At 39.2% G+C, this 25,098-nt stretch overlaps 1 protein-coding gene across 2 annotated transcripts in view; it reads left to right on the forward strand.

Moving 5' to 3' along the window:
- ITPR2 (inositol 1,4,5-trisphosphate receptor type 2) overlaps window positions 1-25,098 on the forward strand; it is a 233,566-nt gene that overhangs the window by 158,690 nt on the left and 49,778 nt on the right. For both annotated transcript variants that reach the window (XM_063308132.1, XM_063308133.1), the window contains exons 42-48: window positions 2,994-3,194; window positions 3,908-4,018; window positions 7,706-7,801; window positions 10,283-10,402; window positions 18,290-18,397; window positions 23,362-23,554; window positions 24,604-24,729. In XM_063308132.1, the coding sequence (XP_063164202.1) occupies window positions 2,994-3,194; window positions 3,908-4,018; window positions 7,706-7,801; window positions 10,283-10,402; window positions 18,290-18,397; window positions 23,362-23,554; window positions 24,604-24,729 (955 nt within the window). The remainder of the gene's footprint in view (window positions 1-2,993; window positions 3,195-3,907; window positions 4,019-7,705; window positions 7,802-10,282; window positions 10,403-18,289; window positions 18,398-23,361; window positions 23,555-24,603; window positions 24,730-25,098) is intronic.

The following is a 25,098-nucleotide window of genomic DNA, read 5'->3' on the forward strand; positions in this document are numbered from 1 at the left end:
GGGAAGAGCGGACACTTAGTGGTTAAACTAATGCAAGAAATTAGGGAGAATCTCTTTGGATGAGGTAGTCCTCAATTCTGGATTGTAATTTCAAAAAGAGCTATCACCATTGTACAGCTTTGCAGCTTAGCTTTCTCTAGATGTCACTGAATATAAAACACCAAAATTATGCTGGATAAAACAAAACATAGCAGTAGATCTTAGTAGCCAGTAATTGTATAGATAGCTTCCTGAATCCAAAGATACTTATACCTTGCCATTGTCTTCACTCCCCAAACCCTCAGTAGAAAACTGAAGGTGATTATTTGCAATTCTGCAGAGTTGAAATGCTGAGAAGGAAGAGCAAAAAATCACTGTCCATCCTGTTTTCAGTCTACAGATAGCCCTCAGTTAACAACCACTCATTCAGCAACTGTTCAAAATTACGACTGTGCTGAACAAGTGGTGGTTACAGCCAGTCCTCAAAGTTCTGGCCATCCTGGCACCCCCATGGTCACGTAACTGCAGTGTGGGCACTTGGCAACTGGCTCACACTTACAGTGGTTGCAGCGTCCCATGGTCACGTGATCGCAATTTGCAACCTTCCCTGCCAGCTTGTGGGAAGTGAAGTCAATGGGGAAGCCAGCAGGGAAGGCCACAAATTGCTCTGGTAAGTCTTCCCCACTCACGCCACACCTTGCTGGCCACCTCCACACCCTCATGCACCCTCCCCCACTTGGCAGCAGCCACCCCAACCCACGCTTCCAGTGTGCAACCTGCACACCATCATGCACCCTTCCTGAGCCTCACTGTGCTTGCAATGTGCCTCCCTGGCCATTTGCACAACCACCCCCTCCCAGTAGCGGCCACCCCAAGCCCCGGTGTGCTCACAACATGCCTCTCCTGCCACCTGCACATCATCCCCAACCAGGCAGCAGCTATCCCAAGCCGCACCACACTCACACCATGTCTCCCCGGCCACCCTCTCGCTCCCTCTCCCACCCAGCAGCAGCCAGTTACCTGCCTCCTTGTGAGCCGCCTGGGACTTGCAACTTCCTGCCGGCTTCCCCACTGACTCTGGTTGTTGGAAGCCGGCAGGAAGTTGTAAGAAGGTGCTTGCTTAATGACCCATGAGCCTTGCTTAGTGATGGCAATGAAAATTCCAGTCCCAATTGCCCCCAAAATTTGAGGACTACCTATTTGATGACACACCCCAAAACATGTTCCACTCCAGGAGCTGTAAGGAGGGATGAAGTAAGAGTTTCCTGCCTGGCACTGAGGAAATGGAGAAATCATAGTAGTCATAATAGCTAGTTTCTCAGTGCCTTTAATTACCCTGCGCTGAACCCAAAATACATCATTTCAGCATCTGTTAATGTCATGGGAACACAGAAGACCAGAGGCGCATTCAAACCAGCATCAAATGCTTGTGTGGAAATGTCCGTAATCTGTCTACTTAGTGGGTCCACTTGTCCCAATACCATCAACTTTGCTCCTGGGGGTGGCTTTCCAGGGCATAAGACAAAGATGTTTAACCATCTTTACCATATTGCATGAAGTTCCTTTACACTGGATTTTTCATAACACCGCATCGGATCACTCCAATCTGATCTGCCACGGTTCACCAAAATTTAAGGCAGACCTCATGACTGGTGCTGTTGGTGGCCCGAACAATATATATCCTTTATAGCTGGGCTCCAGACTTGAAGCTTAAAGAATTTAATTCTTTTAAAATGAAAGGAGCAAGGTCCTTCTACTCTCATTATTGTTGCTTTCACAAGTGGTTCTGAGAAATGTTTCAAGCTTAAGTACATGCTTAAATATCTGAGATGGTACATATGAGTACATTGGTGTGGGAAATGATAAAAAAGAGCTACTTGATGATTGTGTTTATTGTGATCATTGGCCAACATCATAAAAGAATAGAAAACAAAGCACCAGAAGCCATGACATCAAGAAGAAAGCATGAACGTTATCTAGAAAGCACAATAAAATTATTTAATGCTTTATATGTGCATTTTCTGGCCTGAAAATTAACTTGCAGGAAAAGTTATGGACCTGCAAAATCATGTAAATTGTCACAGTTTATTTATTCCCACGTATTTAAATGTTTTATATTACTGATCTAATTCAAATACTTGGTGGACCTGTGGCTTGCAATAACCATGCTTTAGAGCCTTGAATTGAGCTTCTAATGTTATAATCTGCCAACTGTGGTTTAGAGCAACTTGTCTGTTTTTGTTCAGTATTTGTTCAGCTATTTAACTACATATCAGAACTTCACTCTTAGGTTGAGAGCTGAGCTTAAGGCAATCACTACATTTATAGTATGTCAATTATGATATGCCTTTAAATCACAAAAGCACATTTTATTATTTATTTATTTATCAAATTTGTCACCGCCCATCTCCTCCTACCGGAGGGACTCTGGGCGGTTTACAACAAAATAATAAAAACAATAAATATATAATAAAATTCCAATATAAAAGTACACTATAAAACAATTTCACATACGTACTAAAAACTGTATAATAAAGTCCAGATGGCTGTGATCTCATTCAGTCCTTGCATAGGAGGGGCACTTCAAGGCACCAGCCAACCCCAAGTATGATTATTCTCCTCCCCGCCCCAAGCCCAGTGGCAGAGCCAGGTCTTCAACTTCCTCCTGAGGGCCAGGAGCGATGGGGCCAGTCTCATCTCTGGGGGCAGCATGTTCCAGAGGGCAGGACCTATTGCAGAGAAGGCCCACTTCCTGGACCTCACCAAATGGAATTGTCTTACAGACGGGGTCCGCAGCATGCCCTCTCTGCACGATCGGGTGGGATGGGCTGATGTAATGGGGAAGAGGCGGTCCCATTTTGATTCTTTTTTCAAATTGATTTAAAAGTAGGATACATCTGCTCAGAATCACATCAAATAGTTAACTCTTTAAACCATGGCTTGACGTTAGGTCTAATGAGCCATTATGTATTTTTCATCAGTTTATACATTTGTTTTTCTTCTTCTTTTTCCAGAACTTTTTAAGAAACCAGAACAACAAGACAAACTACAACCTAGTATGTGAGACACTTCAATTTTTGGATTGTATCTGTGGAAGTACAACAGGTGGACTAGGACTTCTGGGCCTATACATCAAAGAAAAAAATGTAGCTTTGGTGAATCAAACCCTTGAAAGCTTGACTGAATATTGCCAAGGACCCTGCCATGAAAATCAGGTAGGTTTAACCACCAGTGAAGAATCTGAACTGGATGTGAACTCAAATTTCTTTCTTAATTTTAAAAATCCCTAATTAATTATATATTGCCAGCCCTTTTACGCCTGTTGTAGAAAATTCAGTTGAAAACTTGAGCTTTCTCTTGTGCTTATGTGATAATTCTTCAACTGGTAGTTTAGATCCCCAATTCCTACATATGGTTTTAGAACAGGGATTGGGATCTGGATTCAGGCCAGGGATGAGATCCATCCTCCCATATGGTCCAGCAGACTGGATGACATCATGGGTTTAAGGCTCTGCCTCCTCAACAAAACCCATCCATTCTTATGCTCTTGTGACTAGCAGGACAGATTCATGTAGTTTTCTTTGTCAGCATGTGGAAATGATTTGCTACTGCTTCCTCCAAGATGTTTTTTTCAAATTCTAATCTAGTTTGTAGTCCTTCTTCAGGTGATCTCCCACTCAAATGCTAAGTCCAGCCATGCTTAGTTTTTCTGAGATCAGCCAAGGTCAGTTAGATGCTCCTCCCTGCCACAAATTAAATTTCCAGATTATTAGTTGCACTGGGAGGACAAACCTTTTTTTTAAAAAAAAATAACCACAAAATCCGTGAGACTTCTATTCATCTTTCAGAGAGAGTGGGGAGAGAGAGGAAACTGTCTTTTATGCAGTTGGTTGTTATTTTAAATTATTTCTTTATTTGCCTTTTGTAGACCTGCATAGCCACACATGAGTCTAATGGCATTGACATAATCATTGCACTGATCCTAAATGATATCAATCCTCTTGGAAAGTATCGGATGGACCTTGTGCTTCAGTTGAAGGTATGGAATTCTACTACATATACATTGTCCCATCACCTTGAACTCACTGGACTCCCTTTCTTGCTCTTAGAGATGGATGTACAGAACTAGCTCAGAAACATCCATGGCCAGAAGAAGAGGTGCTCAACCCTTGCCCTACTCCTGGTGGAGACAGATCAGCTGTCCTAATTGCTGCTGTGCTGGTTCTAACAAGAGAGACAAGATCCAAACATATAGTCCTTATACAATTCCTGGATCAACAAGTGCTCCATTATAGGCTGGTGAATATGTGAATATTTGGGCCAGCGATTTTTAGCACAACTCACATATTCAGCTGTGAGTAATCAAAAATCAGCAAATGGACATGCATGGATGAACGTGCACTAAAGCTTGTGCAGATTTAATAATTGTTGGCTCTCTTTCATTGAACCCATATGTTCAGGGAGTGATTGATTGTGTTGACAAGAGTCCATGTTAAGAGGCCACTGACTTTTTACGACCTCTGCTCCTCACATCCTGAAATTCACCCAGTGAAGTCCTATGCTTTAGCTCATAGTTTATGGCAGTCTTTTTCAATCTTGGCAGTTTTAAGATGGTTGGACTTCAACTCCCAGAATTCCCCAGCTAGTTGAAGTCCACCCATCTTAAAGTTGCCAGGGTTGAGAAACCCTAGTTTATAGTGATGAAATCTACACGGGCACTGCAGAGGGCTTATTTAGAAATTAAGCTTTCCCTGTAACCTTCAGGATCAAACCAGTTTCTGGCAGTCCTTCTTTTCCAACACTGTCCACACAACTTTGTGATTGACTTGGCTTCCAAATGCTGTGTCAGTTGATGGTTTCCAGGTTTTCTTTATTGCAGTCATTCACCAGCGCAAGGAAATTGGTATGCAAATACCGTAAACTGAATTGACAATATCAGGATAGTTAGGAGAAATACATACAAAGAATTTTGGCTAAAAGCAATATTAAAAACAAAGAATGCTAAGATGCTTGCTCAAGCTATGCGTGTGTGACAAAAGAGAACAGAGATTAAAATTAGCAATCCAGGAAGTATAAACTTTAAAATGGTAGCATAAAATACAAAAAAAAATATTGATAGATAAAGCAATAAAATTATCCAAACTTGGGCATATCCCTATAATTAAATAAATACAATATCACAATTCATAAAGTAACTATAAAGGTAATTCTTCTATAAATAAGAATTTAAGTCTTCCTGAATGATATGGCTGTGAAAGTTGGACAATGAAAAAGCTGGATAGAAGGAAAATTGATTCGTTTGACCTATGGTGTTGGAGGAGGCTCTTGCGCATCCCTTGGACTGCAAAGATGACAAATAAAGAAGTGTTGAAGCACATGAAACCGGACATGTCACTAGAAGGAAAAATAACAAAACTTAGAACTTGGTTACTTCGGTCATGTCATGAGATCAACATTGTTGGAGAAAGACGTTATGCTTGGAACGGTCAGTGGCAAAAGACAACAAAGATGCCAAAAAATGCACTGGTTGGTTGTAATCAAAGCAGACACAGCCCAAAATATAAAGCAACTGAAAGAAGCTGTACAAGATCGGAAATCATGGAGAGAGCTGGCTTAAGGAATCGCCAAGGGTCAGATACCACTGAATGGATAATTTGATTTGATTCAAATGTCCTCCGGACACTTATCACTGGCCTTTGGAATAAAGGTGTATGGGGACAGGAAGAGTCAAGAGGGCAGCCATGATTGGCATTTGAAGCCCTACCCCTTTTACATCTGGATGTCCCTGGTCTGGAAAACAACAATCACAACAACAGCAAGGAGGACAGGAGAGATAGCAGAGAAGACCAATTTAAAAAGTAGGATGTTGCTCAGTGTTGCGTATCATATCCAAGTCGGGCTGAAAAACATCTGCCTGAAACCTGGAAAGTATTGAATTATTGCACAAGATGGACCAATAGTTTGATTTAGTGGCTGAGTTCACATGTTGTGTTAAGCCATAATTTTGCTAGCTATGGTCTCTTGAACAACTGATGACTTTAGCTATCAAAGCCATAAAACATGGTTTATGAACCGTAACAGCTAGGCTCACACAGCTAGATCAAATCAAACAAGCCCCATGTTGATGAAGATTAGCTCCAAAGGAATCTTTCACACTGCTTAAAGGTGATCCAACATTTATTTTTTTAAAAGTTTCTCCAGCATATCTCAACCATGATGTTTTTATTTAACAGCATTCTTGTCTAAATTCACCAGAGAGAGGTCCTTTTCCCACGTAGTTCCGCAGCTTTAGAACTTCCTCTCCAGATAGGTTCACCAGAGAGACTCTTTCTCTGAAGACATTCCAGTGTTGTTTTTTTAATTATTTATTTCATTGTATTAATTATAGAAAATAGAAAGACAGGACATCATATCGTACAATATGGAATTTTTATTTTGTTGCACTTCTAATGGAAAGTAGAATAGTAAAGAATTATGGTATTGTATTGAAATTTAGTGGTGAAGGATACTTTGTAGGTGCAATATATTTTTACAGCTAATTTAATGAATGTTTGCAACGCTTTTTTCAAACTTGACAAATTTTGCCAGCCTTGTGTTGTGTTGTGTTGTGTTGTGTTTTGTTTTGTTTCATATGAGATTCTTTCAGGCATGTCATCTTTTCAGGATGGACTTTGGGAACCATGCTGATAAAAAAGAAGACTCTGAAACCATGTTTTAAATTATTTTAACCAAATGATTTTATTTCTAAAGAGTGGTTGCTTTATGAGCAATGCATATCCAAAATGGTATGCACATGGTAGTTTTCTGCACAAAAACATAAGTAAAGCTTTGTACCCATAACCTTTCCCGTGTTCTTACTGCTTTTACACATATTCTGAACTGTGAAGCTATGGCAGGTCAGAGCGATTGCATGTCTATCCATTCTGGCACCTGTTACACATATGTAATACAATTTTGATATTTTGGTTAATGTTTTTAAGAATCTCTGCCTTTAGACATTTATTTATTTAACTTCTATGCTGCTCTATCATAGTTGATTTATAGCAAAACAACTAAAACCACTACAATACTAGCAGATCAAAATAAAACTAATAATAAATGAAAGACAATGCTAGTAAATTAAACAATACATTAACAAATAAAATCCAGTTCTAGATGGTGCTGAATCAGACCCAAAGGCCCTCTGGAAACGTATGGTCCTCTGGATGGCCATCACTGAAGGGGCCAAGCTAGCTTCTGCAGAGAGGTTGTTCCTGAGAATTGAAGCCATGATGAAAAAATGGTGCTTTCTTCCTCCCATCCTGCTCAACTCACAAAAATGGGAACCCCAAACAGTTTCTCATGGGATGATCTCCTTGGATGGGCCATAAGTCAAAACTAGCACTTTGAATTGCACCTGGAAATCCATCATTACATCTGGAGATCCAAAAGACATCAATCTGCCTTGATCAAAGCAACAGATAGCATGAAAAAAGACGTATGAAGAGCCTGTATTTACTTACTTCTGGTACTTATACATTTGTACTGATTTTTAGTTGGCTCTTAATATGCTGATAAAACCATTATGTCATACATAAAACAAAAAAACCATAAAAAGATGCAAGGCATTTAAAAATCTTGTCTAATAAAGAAATCTGCCCCTGCAATCTCAATTAAAGCGACTAGAAGGGTCATTAATCCATTAAATAGATTTTAACTATGTCTCAATTTGGTTTGATGCCTTCAGAATAATGCCTCCAAGCTTTTGTTGGCTATAATGGAAAGCAGGCACGATAGTGAAAATGCTGAAAGAGTCCTTTTCAACATGAGACCAAAGGAGCTGGTAAGTATAATTTTACATGGTCTTATAACTGAAAACAGCAAAAAAATATATGTTTTTTTTAATTGACTCTCTGAGATAGCAAATTGGTTCTGGCTGCCGCAGTGACTAAAACACATCAGAATGGAAGCAAAGACACAAATGGTTCCTTAGAGAGGTCAAGCAGGCATCAAGCTTGTCCTTATGACTTCATTAGCTTGATTTGTCCCAAGCCTTATTGAAAGTAATTGTTTTCTTAACTGAATTATCATATCATGGTAAACTGTCTGGAACCATATTGCATGCAGAGGAATTAGCCTGGTTGGATTTCAGAAATAGGAATAAAAATGGATAGAAATATGTATTAAATATATATTATAAATTAAACTAAATACAAATCAATGGCAGATTGGTGAATAGTGCAACAGCAAGGACATAGGAATGGCAAAAATCGTTTGGGAAATCATCCAGAACACTTGGGGAGGAGGAAGAGAGAAACTTCCTGTTAATGTGGCATTGTTGACAGTGAAAGTAGTTTATGTATATTATGTGTGTTTAAGGTGTGACAAGATGGCAGCAAAGATTTAGAGTTTTCTATATATCTTCAATAGATATATAGGGACTCTAAATCTTTGCTGTCATCTAGTGGTTGTTCTGATTTCTACAGTTCATATAGAGAGCCTTACACAAAACTCTTTAGTTTTTTCTGGTGCTGTGTTTCTACACATAGTCCGAAATGCAGACACAGGATTACTGGAAAGGCCGTAGCAGCTTACATATAAGAAGAACTGCCCCTGCAAATTATATTCAAGGCCATTCAACTGCTCAAGACAGATGAAAACGATCAGCATAACTTTGCATTTTATATGTTTAATACAGATGTATCTGAATATCCCTTGGTTCTCTTCTAATTTCATCCCAGGCCTCTTACTGCTTTTACCATGTCGTTCTGCCACTTTCTCCGATACAAACTGAGTTACAGGACAGAGTTTCTTTTAATTCAGTCCTTTCCAAGAGAGATGACAACTTTGAGAAAACTTTCCCATTCTCAGCTGCTCTCTCCCGATGTAGAACCACAGATTTCTTGTCAGATTTGCATGATACAGCTGCCTTCCCCTAAACTCAGGTTTTCTATGCTTTGGAATTACAATTTTCCGAATTATGGCGCCACACCATCTACACTACAACACTGTATTCACAGGATCAGAGGACCTGTTAGACTTTTTTGAACCCAACTTTTCACCTCATAAAGTTTGCACCATGGCTGGTAGCACGAGCGTTCCTTGTCTTTCAGCCTGCTATTGAGCCAAGTTTGAATTATCGGTGTAAGAGCAGAGAGACACTGGTTTTAACCCTCTCTCAACCGCAGAGGTTCCATGGGTGACTTTGGGTTATCACTTTCTCAGACCCAACCTATCTCACAGGGTTCCTGTGGGAGGAAACAGGAAGAAGGAGTACTATTATACACCGCCTTGAGCTCCTGAAAGAAACGGCAGGATCAATCAGTCAAGATTAAACATTAGTTGTTGACCCAGAGTTTAATATGCCCCATTCACAATCGCAAGTTCATGATTTTTCCCCTGTGCTGGAATCTGTTTTTGACAAGAAAGTTACCATTTCTCTTTCTCTGGTGGCACTTCATTCACATTGCCAACTTCTACAATGATGGTTGCCTGATTTTGAGAGGGAAAAAGCAAATCCACTCCGTACCTTTTTAATACTATCTGTGAAACCAAAATTTCCTGGCATTTACAAATTATTTATATTCCTGAAATGAAGCTGTTCGATATTCCTCTTAATCAGCAACCTGGGAACAAAGACTCCCAGTTTTTAGATCAAGTAGTCGTTTTCCTCTCTTCTTTTTAATAGGTATTTTTTTCTTTTTGCTAAGAATAGTTTAAGATTGCATTTTTTCGTTGCATGTTTCTCTCTGTCAGGCACACAACTTTTTGAGAAACTAGACTGAAAAAAAGAAGCAACTTCCTTGTGATTATGGAAGTGTGTGTTGTTTTTCTGACTTTATTACATGTCCATTTAAATAGTTAGTTAGCTATATCTCACCGAAGTTTAAGACAGCAGTTTATTAAAGAATCTGAATTAATACTCCAAAAACAACAGGGTGGAACTGGAGCATATGGAAGGGAAAGAAAGGTATCAATAGTTTGGGTAAAACAAGAAAAGTTGTCTCATTCATTCAAGAGATTGAGAACAACAGTCAATAGACTGGACATGGATCTCTACTGCAAGGCAGAAAATGATTAAGACCACCCTCAAACTTCCATTGCTGATGGCACTGAAATTGGTGTACTAAAGCATATTCATCAATAATTATATCTGATTGAATAATTTGATCAGCAACTCCAGGGAAAAGAAGTGTTGTAGAACAGAAGTTAATTTTTTTGTGAGTTGAACATTTCCCCAGAATTGATTTCACTGCAGGAAATGACGTCAGATATTATCATCATGGATATTTTTCAGGGTAATCGGATACAATTTGCTTTCTAGGTGGATGTAATGAAGAACGCATACAATCAGGGTCTTGAGAATGATCAGGAGGAGGAGAATGGAGATGACAGTATTTCACCAAAAGATGTTGGACATAATATCTATATATTAGCTCACCAGGTATGTTATTGTCTTGCCTTCAAAGGCTTTGTAGAAAAATTCAGTATGGAACTGGTCACAAAAAGTCTCACTGCATCTATTTCAGACCTGCCATTCTTACAATATATTCACCCTAAAACTGTTACATTTTCAGGTGGGCATTTTCAGGTGGGCTTAGCATCTGCAAGATCACTCAAGTTCTTCCCATCTATATTCACCAGGGGTCTGGTCAATTTTTTGTTGTTGCATAGAAGCTAATATTGTTAATCAAATATTTATGATCTGTTTATTTCTTTTGATCCTTTCCTATTAAGTTTGGCTTCATGTATGTTGGTTAATTTTCAAAACCCATAATACTGTGAAACTCATGTTGGCTTGACTTGCTGGTGGTTGTAAGTTGCCTTTCTTAACTTATATATCATCATAAATATAGTATCAAAAATACTAGATTGGAATCATTAACATTATATTACAATCCTCTTAAATTTACTAGTAAAGTTTATGATGATTAGAAATTAAAGTCAAATGTTTATATAAAGCCTAAGGACATAATATAATTCATAAGTTTAAGCAGTTGGCTAATTAATTAATTGATGAATTAATTCCCAAACAGTCATATTGTTCCATCTAAATGTCCCTAAACCCTGTCCAAGCTATATCCTTTCCTGATTTTATCTCCATCGTATTTCTTTTCTGCTTCCTGTTATCCATTTCTTCAGAAGTAATGCCCCCCACACTGGAAAGTATCTTACTAGCCACATGGCAATAAATCTCTTGGTTCTGATGCCTTTCTGGAACAGACTTCACTGCATTTAGCAAAGCAATATTTGGTTGACGGTGCTGTAGGTCTACAAACTTACCATAGTGAATAAAATTTAGCTTGGACTTTTTATTAAGGGAAATTAATAGATTGTATTTGGCTTTCAATCTCTGCACAGAGTTTCAATCTCTGCATTGATTAGAGGAAGCTATAAAAACCAGACACAAGTTCCTCTTTTTATTCTTACACGTGCTGAAAATTTAGTTTAGAGGCATCCAGACTCTCAGTTTCAATGGCTGTTTAAAAGGGCAGTAGCCATTTCTGCATTTTTTTTTCAATGCAACATCCTTTCCTGTCTTTACTTGTGGTTGATTTTACCAGAAGCAGAGGAAATCGCTGGTTTTCCATGCTTTGACAGATATAAATAGAGCCCAAACTAGTATGGCAAATAGGACAACATTAGATGTTGTTAAATGAGACAAGGATGAGGTTTACAAAGAGCCTGTCATGTTTACTTTCTCATTACCAAGCTAGGAGCACTTCTCATGTGCTATGTCGTCTTAGATATTTCTACATTTCCTTTTGCACCATCTTCCTTTTTTTTCTGTCTTCCATCTGCTATTTTAGGGCAGCATTTCCCAAAGATTACAAATGTCTTTCCTTTTGGTTGAAATGATGCTTTCAACCAAAGTAATTCCTATTCCACGTAGAGCTGGTGATGAAATGCATGTTTTCAGTAACAGAGCTGAACCATTTCTGAAAGTTTAGCGCATACAACCTAACTTCTCCTCCACAATAAAATGAGAAGGGTGGAATTAACATGCAAAGTAACCTGTGTATTACACAAAGCATTGCTAAATGCTGCCTTTAACGTACCCTTCAGAAGAATATCTCTGTAATATGAGATATGTTTGCTAGGAAGATGCCTTTCTCCATTATGGGAGAAATTACATATATTGCAGAAAGTACTCTTAAGAGGGGGCGGAAAGTGTTTCAACTTCCATGCATTGAGACCTTCTTGAAGCAAGGGTTACTGGTTTGGCTACTCAGTGCTAGAAGATAGTTTTCTTAGATGTAACTGCTTATATGTAAATCTGTCTTCTGATAGCCTCACGGTATGAGAAAATCTTCCACCCACTTCTGTTAAAATTAGCTACCAAGGTCTGATAACTGAATTGTGACTTCATTGGAAACCAGCATGTGCTTGAATGACTCTCCCCTGAACATCTCATGCACTTCAACTGTCATTTCCATTGATTAAATTCTTCACATGGTTAGGGAGAAGATAATAGTTGGCCAACTGATGATGCTGTTTCATCTGCCATCACTGTTGTGCCCAAGCAGGCTTCCTACTAACCCAGTTTACCTTGACCATTTTTCTGGACAAGGGCTCCAAATTTTGGAAAGCACTAGGTTTTAGCTACATACCATATTTTATTTTGCACACTGTTGTGGGCTTTTTTGCAAGAAAGAACATGGAGAGAAGGCATGTGGAATCTGACTAGAACCCAGTAACATTATGTAAATAATTATTAGTCCACCAGCTGGGGCTTTGCTTCCTAGTTTTCAGCTTCCCATGTATCATTTATTATTTAAATCAAATGAATCAATCCCCTCCCCCTTCAGGTGGAGACGAGGGTGCCAAAGGAGACACCTGGGGACTTCTCTTTTTGTTCACTGGTCCAACACAACAGAAATGCACCAATAAAGCGTAATCCATTCTGTTGATTCAAACAAGCCACTGTATGTTCCTGCTAAATGAGACAGTTTGGATCAAAACTGAGCAATTGGAATGCTGTGCTGCTGAGGCTTTAGAGGGGCTGCTTTTACCAGAAGTCCATATGCAAATTGTGATGTAAATCTCTGCCCCATGGAATTTACACATTGGCATTTGACAGTGGGAACCATTGCAATAGAAGAGAAGGAGTTATGAGTACATAGATGTGCAGGAAGACAGAGGTGTACTGAGAATTTTCTTTTCTTTTTAATTGGCAGGTGATGCTTTGCACGCTTTGGGGGGGGGAGAGAGAGAAAAAGCCTGTGGAGGTAGACATACACCTCCCCACACTAGTGCTGCCACAACCGATCTCCAGCTTTCTATAGACAGGAAATGTTTTTGTGTGTTAATTTGCAGAATTTTTTAATGCATATGATTGCTATATAACTAATGCAATACAGGACAGTGTTTACCCCTTCTGTCACCCTTTCAAGAGGTAAGCACTCTAACTTCAGAAGAAATGGAATTTTGCTCCCCAAATTGTCACTTGCCTGGGACTTTCTAGGGCCTGCAGTTTTCTCTCCAGTCACTGACACACATCAGCCAACCGCAGTGCCAGAAACTGGGCTATTGCAGATTTGTCCCAAGAAATGTGTCTCCCTGGGGATGCATATCATTGCTTGCGAGGCCTGTCACCTGTCATAGAACTTTAGAGTTCATGTTTGTCTGGTAGTTATCATCTGGATGAGACAAGATAATGGTGTTAGGGTGACAGCAGCTAATTAAACATCAGCTGAAATTGGAAGCAGTGGCAAGGTGTTTGACTTGGCTTGCTAAAGCTGAAATGGATGGGGGGGAATATTCATTAACCACCTCGTAGGTCATTAAAATGGTATAAGTCTACCTTCAGCTGGTGATCTAGTGAGGTTGACGCAACAGAGATTTGTTGAACAGGAGCTCCCAAATGATTAAGGAACTGTTGGTAGGTGCTGTTCAGTTGCAAACAGAACCTCTGGCAATTGATTATCTCCAGCTTGTCCATTTTTCTGTTTTACAGTATGATCTTTTAACGCCATTAACTTAACCCAAACTTGGATCTGTAATTTGACACTATTCAGCCTTATCATTGAAAGAGCTTTAGCCATCAAGCTTTTTTTGCTTCTATACACTATAGCTAAACACCCACAGATACAGCTAAACAACTATGATAAATAATGTTGTGCAAAACAGTCCAGTAGTAGAAATGTTTTCTAAAGTGTTTCTTTAGTAATAAATACTGTGATCAGCAACAAGAAAAACAATGACAACAATATATATAATATAAAAATCATACAAATAAAGATAGAGGTAAAATAAAAGCCAAAAATGGATAAAACTAGAGGATGAAAGAAAACTGGTAACAAAAAATTTCAGCAGCATCAGGGTACAAATAATATTTTTCTTCTAATTAAGATAGCAGCCGATAAAAAGTTAGCCACTCTATTTGTAGCAGTTGGATTTGGATGCCACAAGAGGAGGTAGACAGCATCCACTTCAAGGTGAGACTGGTTTCTGTTGATGAGCAGTGTTAAAAGGATAACGTTTATGCTATCATAGAAGGGGGAATGGACAAAAATGGATTTAGGCTAACTCAAATCACATGTTTTCATCATATGGCCTTCAGTCCAATGAAAAGAACCCCACAATCTTTGGTGGTTTGCAGAAATTCATTATAAAACATTATGAGTTATGAGTTATGAGTCAAATAATTATGAGTAGCCATTTCCTCACTTCCTTCCCTTCCTTTTCTGGTTTTAAATAGATTTTGTGTGACCCACCAGCAAGATTTCTTTCTTATTCTGTGATCATTTCTTTTCTATAGGTCTTCTTCTATATGTCCATCTCTATGTACATTTTAAGAAAGGTTCAGCAAAAATGGAACAGGATAGGAGAAGGAACAAGGAGACCAAACAGGGGACTAGAAGCTAAGTCTCATGGAGAGAAAGCAAAGGAATTGGATACCTTTACTAGCTTATGGTTATGTTTTCTTGAGAAAAGAAGCGGGACATGATATGGTAGCATTTTTGAAGTGTGGGAAGGATCAAAGAAGCAAAAATCACAAAGACTTTATTTGGTTTATTGTAAGAATTAGGGATAAAGTACAGAATCTTGGAAACTTTGAGAGAACTTCCAGCCCTCATTTATTGATGGGATCATATATACAGTGTGCACATTTCTTGTTTTATCCATGTAATCTCCTGGGACCAGCCTTCCTAAAGAAAAAGACAGAATAGTTTTAGGTAACTGGGTTTGCATATATTCCTCTGGTTACCTGAGAAATTCAAGTTAATGAGGCAGCAGTGTGGCTGCTCCAATCTGTGATGTTATTATGAAGAAGTATTTTGATTAAAGTGCTCCTTTGGAGAACCACATCTCCCTAATGGTCAGAAAACTCTTAGTCTTCATTTTATGACTTTGAAGGAAGCAATGATATTTAATATCAATACAAGTAATATAACAAAAGTTTAGGATAAAGAAACTGTTTTCCAGGGAACACAAGCAATATAGGAGAATAAACTGTTACCTCTCTGTAGCACTATTTTAAGAGGTCTTCGTTTGAACGCCCCTTCTCTTCGCACTGCATCCAACATTAACGTCTCTCTCTCCAATGAAATCAAGAGCTGAAGTGTGCAGAGAAAACTCCAAATGCTGAAATACCTCTTGGAATTAGATTTTAACTGCTTTTCCATCCTTGAGTGAAAATATTGATCATTTCAAATATGAGCTATATTTTGCATAGACTTTTGCATAGTCCTGCCTTAGGTACAAAGCCAGCTGGGTGACCTTGGGCCCATCACTCTCTCTCTCCGTCTTTCAAGCTTCCTTGAAAGCAAGCGCAAACTACTTTTGAAAAGGTTGCCAAGAAAGCTGCATGGACTCGTCCAGGTAATTGGAAGGAGTCGAGACTAATTGCAAGGTTCTCCATTTATATCTTTAAACCGCCCACAGTCCCTCTTTTGGGGGAGATGGGCGGTGGCTAAATTTAATTAATACATAAACAAACAAACAAACAAACAAACCTACATCTACATCAGCCTTTCTCAACATTTTGACCCCGGAGCAACACTTGAAATATTTTTCAGGCCTCAGGGAGCCCCTGCACATTCAGGCTCAAATATAGGCCAGAAGTTACAAAACTATTATATTTGTTTCATGAGTAGGCCTGTCTATACGCATTAACAGTGTTCTTAAGCTAAAAATAAAGAATGAAACTTACTTCTTTAATGTGAAGTTTCCCAAATTTGAAATAATTTTTTAAATAAACTGTGATCTCCCAGGGAACTCCTAATGACCTCTCACGGAACTCGAGGGTTCCAAATAGATTTAACTGGTTTAGATGGAGAGAGACTGAACTCGCTTCCCTTGAGTTCTTCTGTTCAAGCCCAATAGAGATGACTGGGTTTAGAAGAATTCAGAAGAATTTGTGCCATGTGTACAAGCTAAAAAAAGAACTAATGACTATATTTTCTTTTTTACTGGAGAAGCTACGTGTATCTGAAACAAAACAGAAGTTTCACTTTTCAGACCAAGTTTCCAAGCTGTTTTTTGCTTGGAAACCAAATAACAATTCCATTTTTATGAATTCTGCTGTTTGAAGTAGCCTCACCTAGTGTTGCCTTACACAGCAGTCGATTCTACAGTAGATGGAATGATGTCTGCCACATCAAAAAATGCTATACGAGATGAGGTCTTAATCCCAAGGCAAAGCTTTTGATATGGGGTTAAAGGGAATCCATCTAAGAATTTTTTTAAAGTGTATTATTTTTTATTTTTTCTAGTCTAGGTGATATGGAAGGCTTTAGAATTTTAAGCTGGGACTATTTTCTTGTTTGGTTTGTTTTTTTTTTTCTGTGTAATTTTGATTTGCAAACTCTTGACTCTCAGTGGTGCACAGATTAAAAAAAAATAAACCCGATGGATTGAATCAATAAAAGTAATAATAATAAAAGTTGTCCATAACTGGGAGAACAGACATACAGCAAGCATACCAAACATAATCCAGTGTGGGTAGACTGCCCGAGGCCAGCCTAACTCAGATCCTGGGGGAAAAGGTGGGTCTTCAAGGCTCATTTAAAAGATAGCAAGGTCAGGGCGGTTCTAACCCTTGGAAGGGCACTATTTCAGAGGGCACTGCAACAGAGAAAATATGGCTGCAGGGTCCCATCAGATGGCATTGCTTAATAGATGAATTCTGGAGCATGCCCACCATGTCAGTTCTTACAGGACTGGCAGAAACAATAGGACCAAGGGGGTCCCTCTGACACCCAGGTCCTATGCCATGAACCAGCACTTTGAATTGCTCCCAGAAACTCACTGGTAACCAGTGCAGCTTGCATAGCAGAGGTGTTACTCAGGCATGCCACAGTGTTTTATTCTGGATCACCTGTAGCTTTTAGAGCAGTCTCAGATGGAATGCATTGCAATAGTCCACATGTGAGGTGACCCGAGGAATGAGTAACCCTGAGAAGGGTCTCCTGGTCCAGGAAAGGATACAGTTGGCACACCAGATGGATTTGAGCAAAGGCCCTCCTGACCACAGCTGCCACCAGTTCTGCAAGCCAGAGCAGTAAGTCCAGGAGAACCCCCAAACTGCAGCATTTCTATCTAGGAAACTGCAGTCCCATTCAGAACTAAAGATGGAAAATTCATGGCACTGGAAAAAACCATGAACTGTGGCTGCTTGTCTTATTAGGATTGAGCTTAAGTTATTCTTCCCCATGCAGACTCCAACAGCCTCCAGGCACTGGGTCAAGACCCTAACAGCATCACTTTGGCATCCAGGGGTTGAGATGTACAGCTGAATATCATACATATTAATGATACCTGATTCCCATATGATGGATGGATGACCTTACCTAGCTTCATGTAGATGTTAAACAAAAGAGGCAAGAATGTAGAGCCCTGCAGTGCCCCATCAACAGCAGCTGGAACCAGCCATGGAGATAGGAGGAGAACCACCAATACTGCACCTCCCAGTCCCACAGCTGGTTCACAAGGATACCATGATCAATGATATCAAAAGCCATTGAGAGATCCAGGAGAACCAGGACAGTTGCACCACTCCCATCCTAGTTAAGACAGGGTCGTTGACAAGTATGATCAGTACCACTGCCATACTGGTCAGACCTGGAACCTGATGAGAAAGGGTCCAGATAATCTACTTCCTAGTGGATTTTGAACTCTGGATACAAGCTTGACGAAAAAGGCTTCTAGTGCCGCAGATTACAAGTCATGCATTTCATCAGAAGAAAGGTTGAGACATTTCCATTGTATTCAGATGGATGTTTTATTCAGTGGAATTGAGGAACATCTGGCTATGTCTTTTGCCTTTTATTTACATGTAACCCAGATGCCACTTCCAATCAACTTTTTTCCTCCTCTTTGCTTCTAGTTGGCCCGTCACAATAAAACATTACAACACATGCTGAAGCCTGGGGCAGATCCAGAAGAAGGAGATGAAGCTCTGAAGCATTATGCTAACCACACTGCCCAAATTGAGGTAAATGTTTGCTCACTGAACTGAAAATATTTGTAGGCTTCAATGCTACTTTCCACCTCATAGAGGACTCCTTGTACTGATTCTTCCATGAAGTATGAAACTTGTTGAAATAATGGTGAGGCTTCATGATGGAATCTTCCTTTCTGTTGCTTTGTAAGGTAAAATTGTCATCAGGAATGTCCAGGTGCAAACTGTGGGGTAGGCCAAATGTATATATTTTATGAGATTCTCAATATTTGTACCAAATTTTAATCCAAGAATGGTTCAACCATGTTAACTCACCATTTCAGTCAGATAATACCCAGTTATGAACAGCATGGAGTGAATACACACACATACAAATTGGCCTATATTTAACAAAACATAACAAAAAGAAATGGAACAAAAAACACTAAAGAAAAGAAGGAAGAAAAGGAAAAAAGTAAAACAACACCAAAATTTATATATAAACACACATCTATATAAAAAGTGTTATTTTTCTACACTTTCAGTAAAAGATGAACATATTTCATTGTTGTTGTCCATACTTAATTTATATCTTGAAAGGAACATAAATTGCAAGTTACATCAAGTGTTCAATTCATTGAGTAACTGGATCCATAAATTTCTTTCCAGTGTTGAAAGATTTCATCAAATGCATTTGTTTGGCATTATACACTGGTAGCAGTACCTAGCTGACTTTAGTTGATTTTGAGAAAGGTTAAAACAAGGTGTATTTGGATAGGAGACTGTCAGGGAAACTGGGATGAGAATTGAAAAAAACAACAACATCCTGGAAGAAAGCATTGGAAACTGAAGTATTTTGGCCAAGAACAAACATCTACAGGTGTACATAGTCACCAGAGTCAAGCTTGAGTTGAGGGAGACTTTCTCCAAAAGCAAGTATCTCCTCCAATTATTCAGAATTTAAATTTGTTGCCAGATGATCTGACAACCAACTCTTGTTTATGTGGCCTTAAAGAAGATTACACCAGTACACTGATGGTCTGTTAACAGTCATCAACCACAACTACATCACATAGTCAGGTTTTGAAGCAGAATCAAATCCAGCATCAATTGCTGGGATCAAACAGTTCTGAATAAGCAGCAGTATTATATTCTCCCTCTAAAGCTCCTGTAGGAAGGACTGGATACTGAATATGGCCTAAGGACTAGATTCTCTTCAACCTATTCTTTACAGGGCAAATGACATTAAAACTTGTGAGGGGGGAATCTTCTTAGAGAGTCACTTTTTAGTCAAACTTTCATCCTTCTACAATTTTTCCTCTAGAGAAGAACATCATCATGGCTTGATATCTCCTTCTGCACAGAAGAAGGAGTTCTTTATGCCATTAAAGAAATGGCAAGAAACACCCTATCCTCCATTAAAAATATGGAGTTAGTTGTTGCCACCTTGTCCTCTATGGACTGTATCTTCAGGAAAAGGAGTGAGTTTCAGAGAGAGAGGTATCATCTGGAACTTCATAAGACGATAAAGTAATCTCATGAGATGGATGACTGTTACCCCTGTTCTAACCAATTATCTTGCCTCTGTTAAATATCAAATGAAGAGCTAAAAAGCCTTGGCAATCTAGCAGGACAGGAAGCTTCTTCTGATATTCCTACTGGGACAGGAGAACTGTGTGCTAAATAGCTGGAAATGGACACTACCTTGGTATTTTTTCTTTTCTGTGATTGTAGCTTTGAAAACCCTAGTCCCAAAATTTTCAGATAGTTTTGCAAGGAAATTCTATACCCAAATGCATTGTGAAAATTAGCTTCAACTTGAATCTCATAATGAAATTAGAGCACCTGATAAAGCATTGTACATTGTGATGGCCCATCCTGAAACATTTCCATCAAAACAGATGGTATGCAGCTTGTTCCCTGGATTTTTTTTACTTGGTGTACCAATTTGGGCCCTGGCTGGAGCTATTTGTTAAATTGAAACTCCTAAAATTTGTTTGCTGATAACATAAAACTGAGGTATCACGATCTCCATGCTTAAATCTTAGCATGGAGAAATGCTGAGACTCTGCTCAGATTCTGAATGCTAATTGTAGAAATATTTTAGTCCCAACTGGTAAACAAATAAATTTAATGGAAAGAGCTTCCTCCTCCATGATAATAAATGCCCTTTCTGTGCCCTATCTTTCCTGCAGAGTTGAATTCCAGATGCCAAATACAGAGCTTGGCCCACAATTTAGTTTATGAAGGGATACAATTTTAATTCCAGTGCAGAAATGCTCAGCTCTAGACTGCGGAATAATAAAGAGGAACAAATCTTTAATAATGCACAGACAATATCCACCTAAATACTTGGTCATTCCGAATAGGTTTTGTCCCCAGAATATCTCAGTTTAGAAATGAAATACAGAATTATTTGGAACTATAGTTTTGATCAAACTAATTACAGTGATTCTGTTCTGTAGTTGGGCAAAATCATGCTCCCAACACAGATTGTGCTGACCCGTAATGTGGCTTGATTACATTTGGTTTAACACAATGTGTGAATCCTTATGGTTTGTAAATACTGCTTTACGACTTAGTGTTATATGTCAGTATAACATGACCGTTAATGTTTCTTCAGCAAACTAAGGTTAAAACAATCCTAGCATGACCTATAAACCCAGAATGACAGAGCTGCAGAGGGAATCTAGAAGATCTAGAAGAGTATTGGACTCCTCTCACTATAGATTTTCAGGAGGAGCTTAGAAAAGCTACATTGGCATATGCACCAGATCTGAAGGAGTTGGACTAGATGACCAACATGGACCTCTTCAACTCTATGATTCACTGGTTTGGTCTGGATTTAGGCACATACTATTAAGCTGGAACAAGGGGACTTGCCCATCCCATTCCTTCCTTCAGTCCACTTCCATGAACATTAGGCAGACCATCTTCCACAAATGACATTCTACTTCTACAAAAAGATACTTCTGCTTCATTTGGAGATATTCTTGTTTCCTGTACCACAGCCCACTCATTCAACAGACTGAAAGACATTCTTAGGGGGAAGCGTATGTGCATTTTCATCAGACCAGTTGAATGTGCTTATATCTGACTCCCATGTTATGAGTATCAGTGAATATCAATGCAGATCTATATTTTTACTTCTCACTATAACGAGGTGAGCAGGAGACATACTGTAAGCTCCCCAAGTCCTGCTGTGCTGCCTCATTGTGGTGGGGTGGGAGTGGGAGAGTGTTCCTGGAAGAGATGAGTGAAGAATGCTTATCCAGGTTAGCAGCAGGACCAGGTTAGGAACAATCACAGTCATTGTGGAAAAATAACTATTTGGTCACTAAGAGTTGACACCAACTTGATGGCACATAATCAGTCAACCAGGAGACAGACATTCCCGTATCTCTTCCTATAATATTGTGTCAGTGTGGCACTGGCTTCCATAATTTGTATATCTTGATATAAACTTCCAATGCTGGATGCAAGTTTGTAAGACAAAAGAAATAAATCTCTACCTGAGCCCTAAAAGTAATGAGGTGCGTGGTCACTTGTTTTGGGTCTTCTTAATGGTAACCCTCCATCATCACATACACACATTTGGAGTATATTCCCGAGAGAGGCATACTGAGGGCCACCTCTGCAGACTTTCAGGGAACAGCAAAGTTATTTTATCCTCCCTGACCTCTCATCTGAATTGTAACCATTTGTTGGCAGTCAGTTCTTTTAAGTGGGATTCAGAAAAGCTGGAACAGCTTCCAAGAAGGGCAGTGAAGATGATCAGGGACTAGAAGTTTGTTTGTTTATTTATTTATCAAATTTTTATCACCGCCCATCTCCCACACACGGGGGACCCTGGGTGCTTCACAATTTAAAATTTCGATAAAATTATAAATACTACAAATAATCCATCAGTGTAAAATGCAATAAAGTCCAAAGTTCTATGATGGGAGATGGAGTTGTTTAATCTTGATAAAGGGCAACCCATGGGATCTGATAGCCCTCTTCAAAGACCTCTAAGGATGTCACACAGAAGAAAGTCAAGACCAGTTCTACCTCTTTCTGGGATATAAAATGTGGGATAATGGGCTTTAGTTACAGGAAGGAGGATTCCAGTTGAATGTTAGAAAAAACTTCCTAACATCCAGACCAAATCAGTATATAAATCTTATGAATGAAATAAATAGTTCAACAGTAGAACCAATTTTCTAAAGAGATGGTGAATTCCCTTGCATCGGATATGTACAAGCCACAGCTAGATATCCATATATCTGGGATGCTTTGATTTGGGTTCTTTTACTGAACAGGCAGTTGGATTTGGTGGTTTCAATAAACTCTTCCAATTGTATGTTTCTATGGTTTTCTAATACAATTTTAATTTCTATCCTCTACTGGCTGTTTCAATACACAGTTTTAGTCAGTTGGTTATTTTACTACAAGGGCATTTTGTTTTTAATTGTACTAATTTGCATGTGAATTTGTTTTATGGTATGCTTCTTAGTTTTAGCTTTTCATTTGCTTGTTTTGAAAGGTGACATTCACATTCTTAAATGAATAAATAAGCTCTACCTCCTTTTTATGTAGTTCTTTTCTTACTGTTGTGTTCTTCTTTAATTATAGATACTAGTAGTTTTTCTTTCTCTTGAAAAATGATGTTCTCTAAATCCTTTGAAAACAACCCTTGGATCTGCATGGGAGTTTGAAGGGCAAAATCTCTAGTATTCTCCCAGATTTATATTAATTGAAATCAAACATTTGTCAATTTAACATCGAGCATTTAAGGGATAACAATCCACCACCATCCAACACCTCATCCCTCAAAATTAAGGAGATTTTCCTGTTTTCCTATTTGCAACTGAAACGATGTCCAATTACATTGTCCTAACATGTCTGGAACCTGGATCAAGTTGAGCAGAATCTATAATCTTCCTTGCCCTTTGCTTTGTCCCACATAAGCACAAAACAGTAATTTATGTTGACATTCAAACCTTATATGTCTCTGAGTGAGAAATGTGTCTTTGCAGATTGTCCGCCATGATAGAACTATGGAACAAATAGTATTTCCTGTGCCAAATATTTGTGAATTCCTCACTCATGAATCAAAGTGCAGGGTGTTCAATACTACAGAAAGAGATGATCAAGGAAGCAAAGTAAATGACTTTTTTCAACAGACTGAGGATCTATATAATGAGATGAAGTGGCAGAAGAAAATTAGAAGTAAGTACAGTGCTTATAAGAAACTGTCTGCTTGGTGGCTGTTATGAAGACTCTAAGTCAGCTCTTTAACTTTGTTTGGGAAAAGTTCCATTGTAAAAGTCCATTGTAAAAGTATGTTCAATAGTCACCCCAGCATGGGTGGCTGGGGAATTCTGGGAATTGAAGTCCACACATCTTAAAGTTGCCAAGGTTGAGAAACACTGGTCTATATGTAACATTAAAGGATGGCTTCTTCATCCTTAATTCCCAAATCACTTGAGGACTCCTCATTTTCCCAAAGGTTTCATGATTTGGGAGATTTCTATGTGATCTTAAGCAATCATTATCATGTACCTTCACCCTTATTTATAATTTGGGAATAAAAATCAATTTAAGCTGCCTTATACACTTTCTGCGCATAGGGATGCGGTGGCGCTGCGGGTTAAACCGCTGAGCTGCTGAGCTTGCCGATCGGAAGGTCGGCGGTCCGAATCCGTGTGACGGGGTGAGCTCCCGTTGCTAGTCCCAGCTTCTGTCAACCTGGCAGTTTGAAAACATGCAAATGTGAGTAGATTAATAGGTACCGCTTTAGCGGGCAGGTAACGGCGTTCCATTTAGTCATGCTGGCCACATGACCACAGAGGAAGTGTCTATGGACTAACACCGGCTCTTCGGCTTTGAAACGGAGATGAGCACCGCCCCCTAGAGTCGGACACGACTGGACTTAATGTCAAGGGAAACCTTTACCTTTACTATACACTTTCTGCACAGATTCTTTAGTCAATAACAAAGAAGTATTTTAGAAATGCTTTTTGATTCAGTGAGGTGCCAGAAATGCAACATTTATTTTGAAAGCCAGATAATGATATGATCAGCAAAGGAAAGATAGTTTACCAGTTCTGGTTCCTTCTGAGGAGATGATCCGAAGAGCACCAAGGTCCCCAAGAGGAAGTCTATCAGATAATACCCAACAACAGATCACAGAAGATGTTACATCAGCTTTTCCCCAGAAGCTCTTGCTTTCTGATGAACAGTAATTCTTGTTGAGCTGTTCTTCATTTTCTTCCTAGATAATCCAGCATTATTTTGGTTCTCCCGACAAATTTCCCTCTGGGGAAGTATATCTTTCAATCTGGCTGTTTTCATCAATCTAGCAGTCGCCCTCTTCTATCCATTTGGAGATGATGGGGATGAAGGTATGTTGCTTTGGTTATAGCTTTAGAAAACCCAGATCTGTCCATTGCTAACAATAGTAAAACAACAACAACAACTTGGCTCATAAATCGTCTGTTGTCAGGGACATCTTTAAAACATATAAAATTCTTTACCTTGTGGCTGAAGTTGGGTGGGGGAAGGGTTGCTTGAAAGTTTTCTCTGGGAAGGGGAGGGGAGGGGAGGGAGCATGGCAAGAAATGCAAGTCTCCCAACCTGTTTTCTGCCAGCTGGGCAAACTCTAAAAAAGGCAAGTGCATGACAAGTCCAGCCATCCTTGTATCACGTGCTGAGAACATGCAAAGTTAAATGTCGGGGAGAAGAAATGACTGGGCCATTCATGACATGCAAGC

The sequence above is a fragment of the Candoia aspera genome, chromosome 7, assembly GCF_035149785.1.
Source record: "Candoia aspera isolate rCanAsp1 chromosome 7, rCanAsp1.hap2, whole genome shotgun sequence".
NCBI lineage: Eukaryota > Metazoa > Chordata > Lepidosauria > Squamata > Boidae > Candoia > Candoia aspera.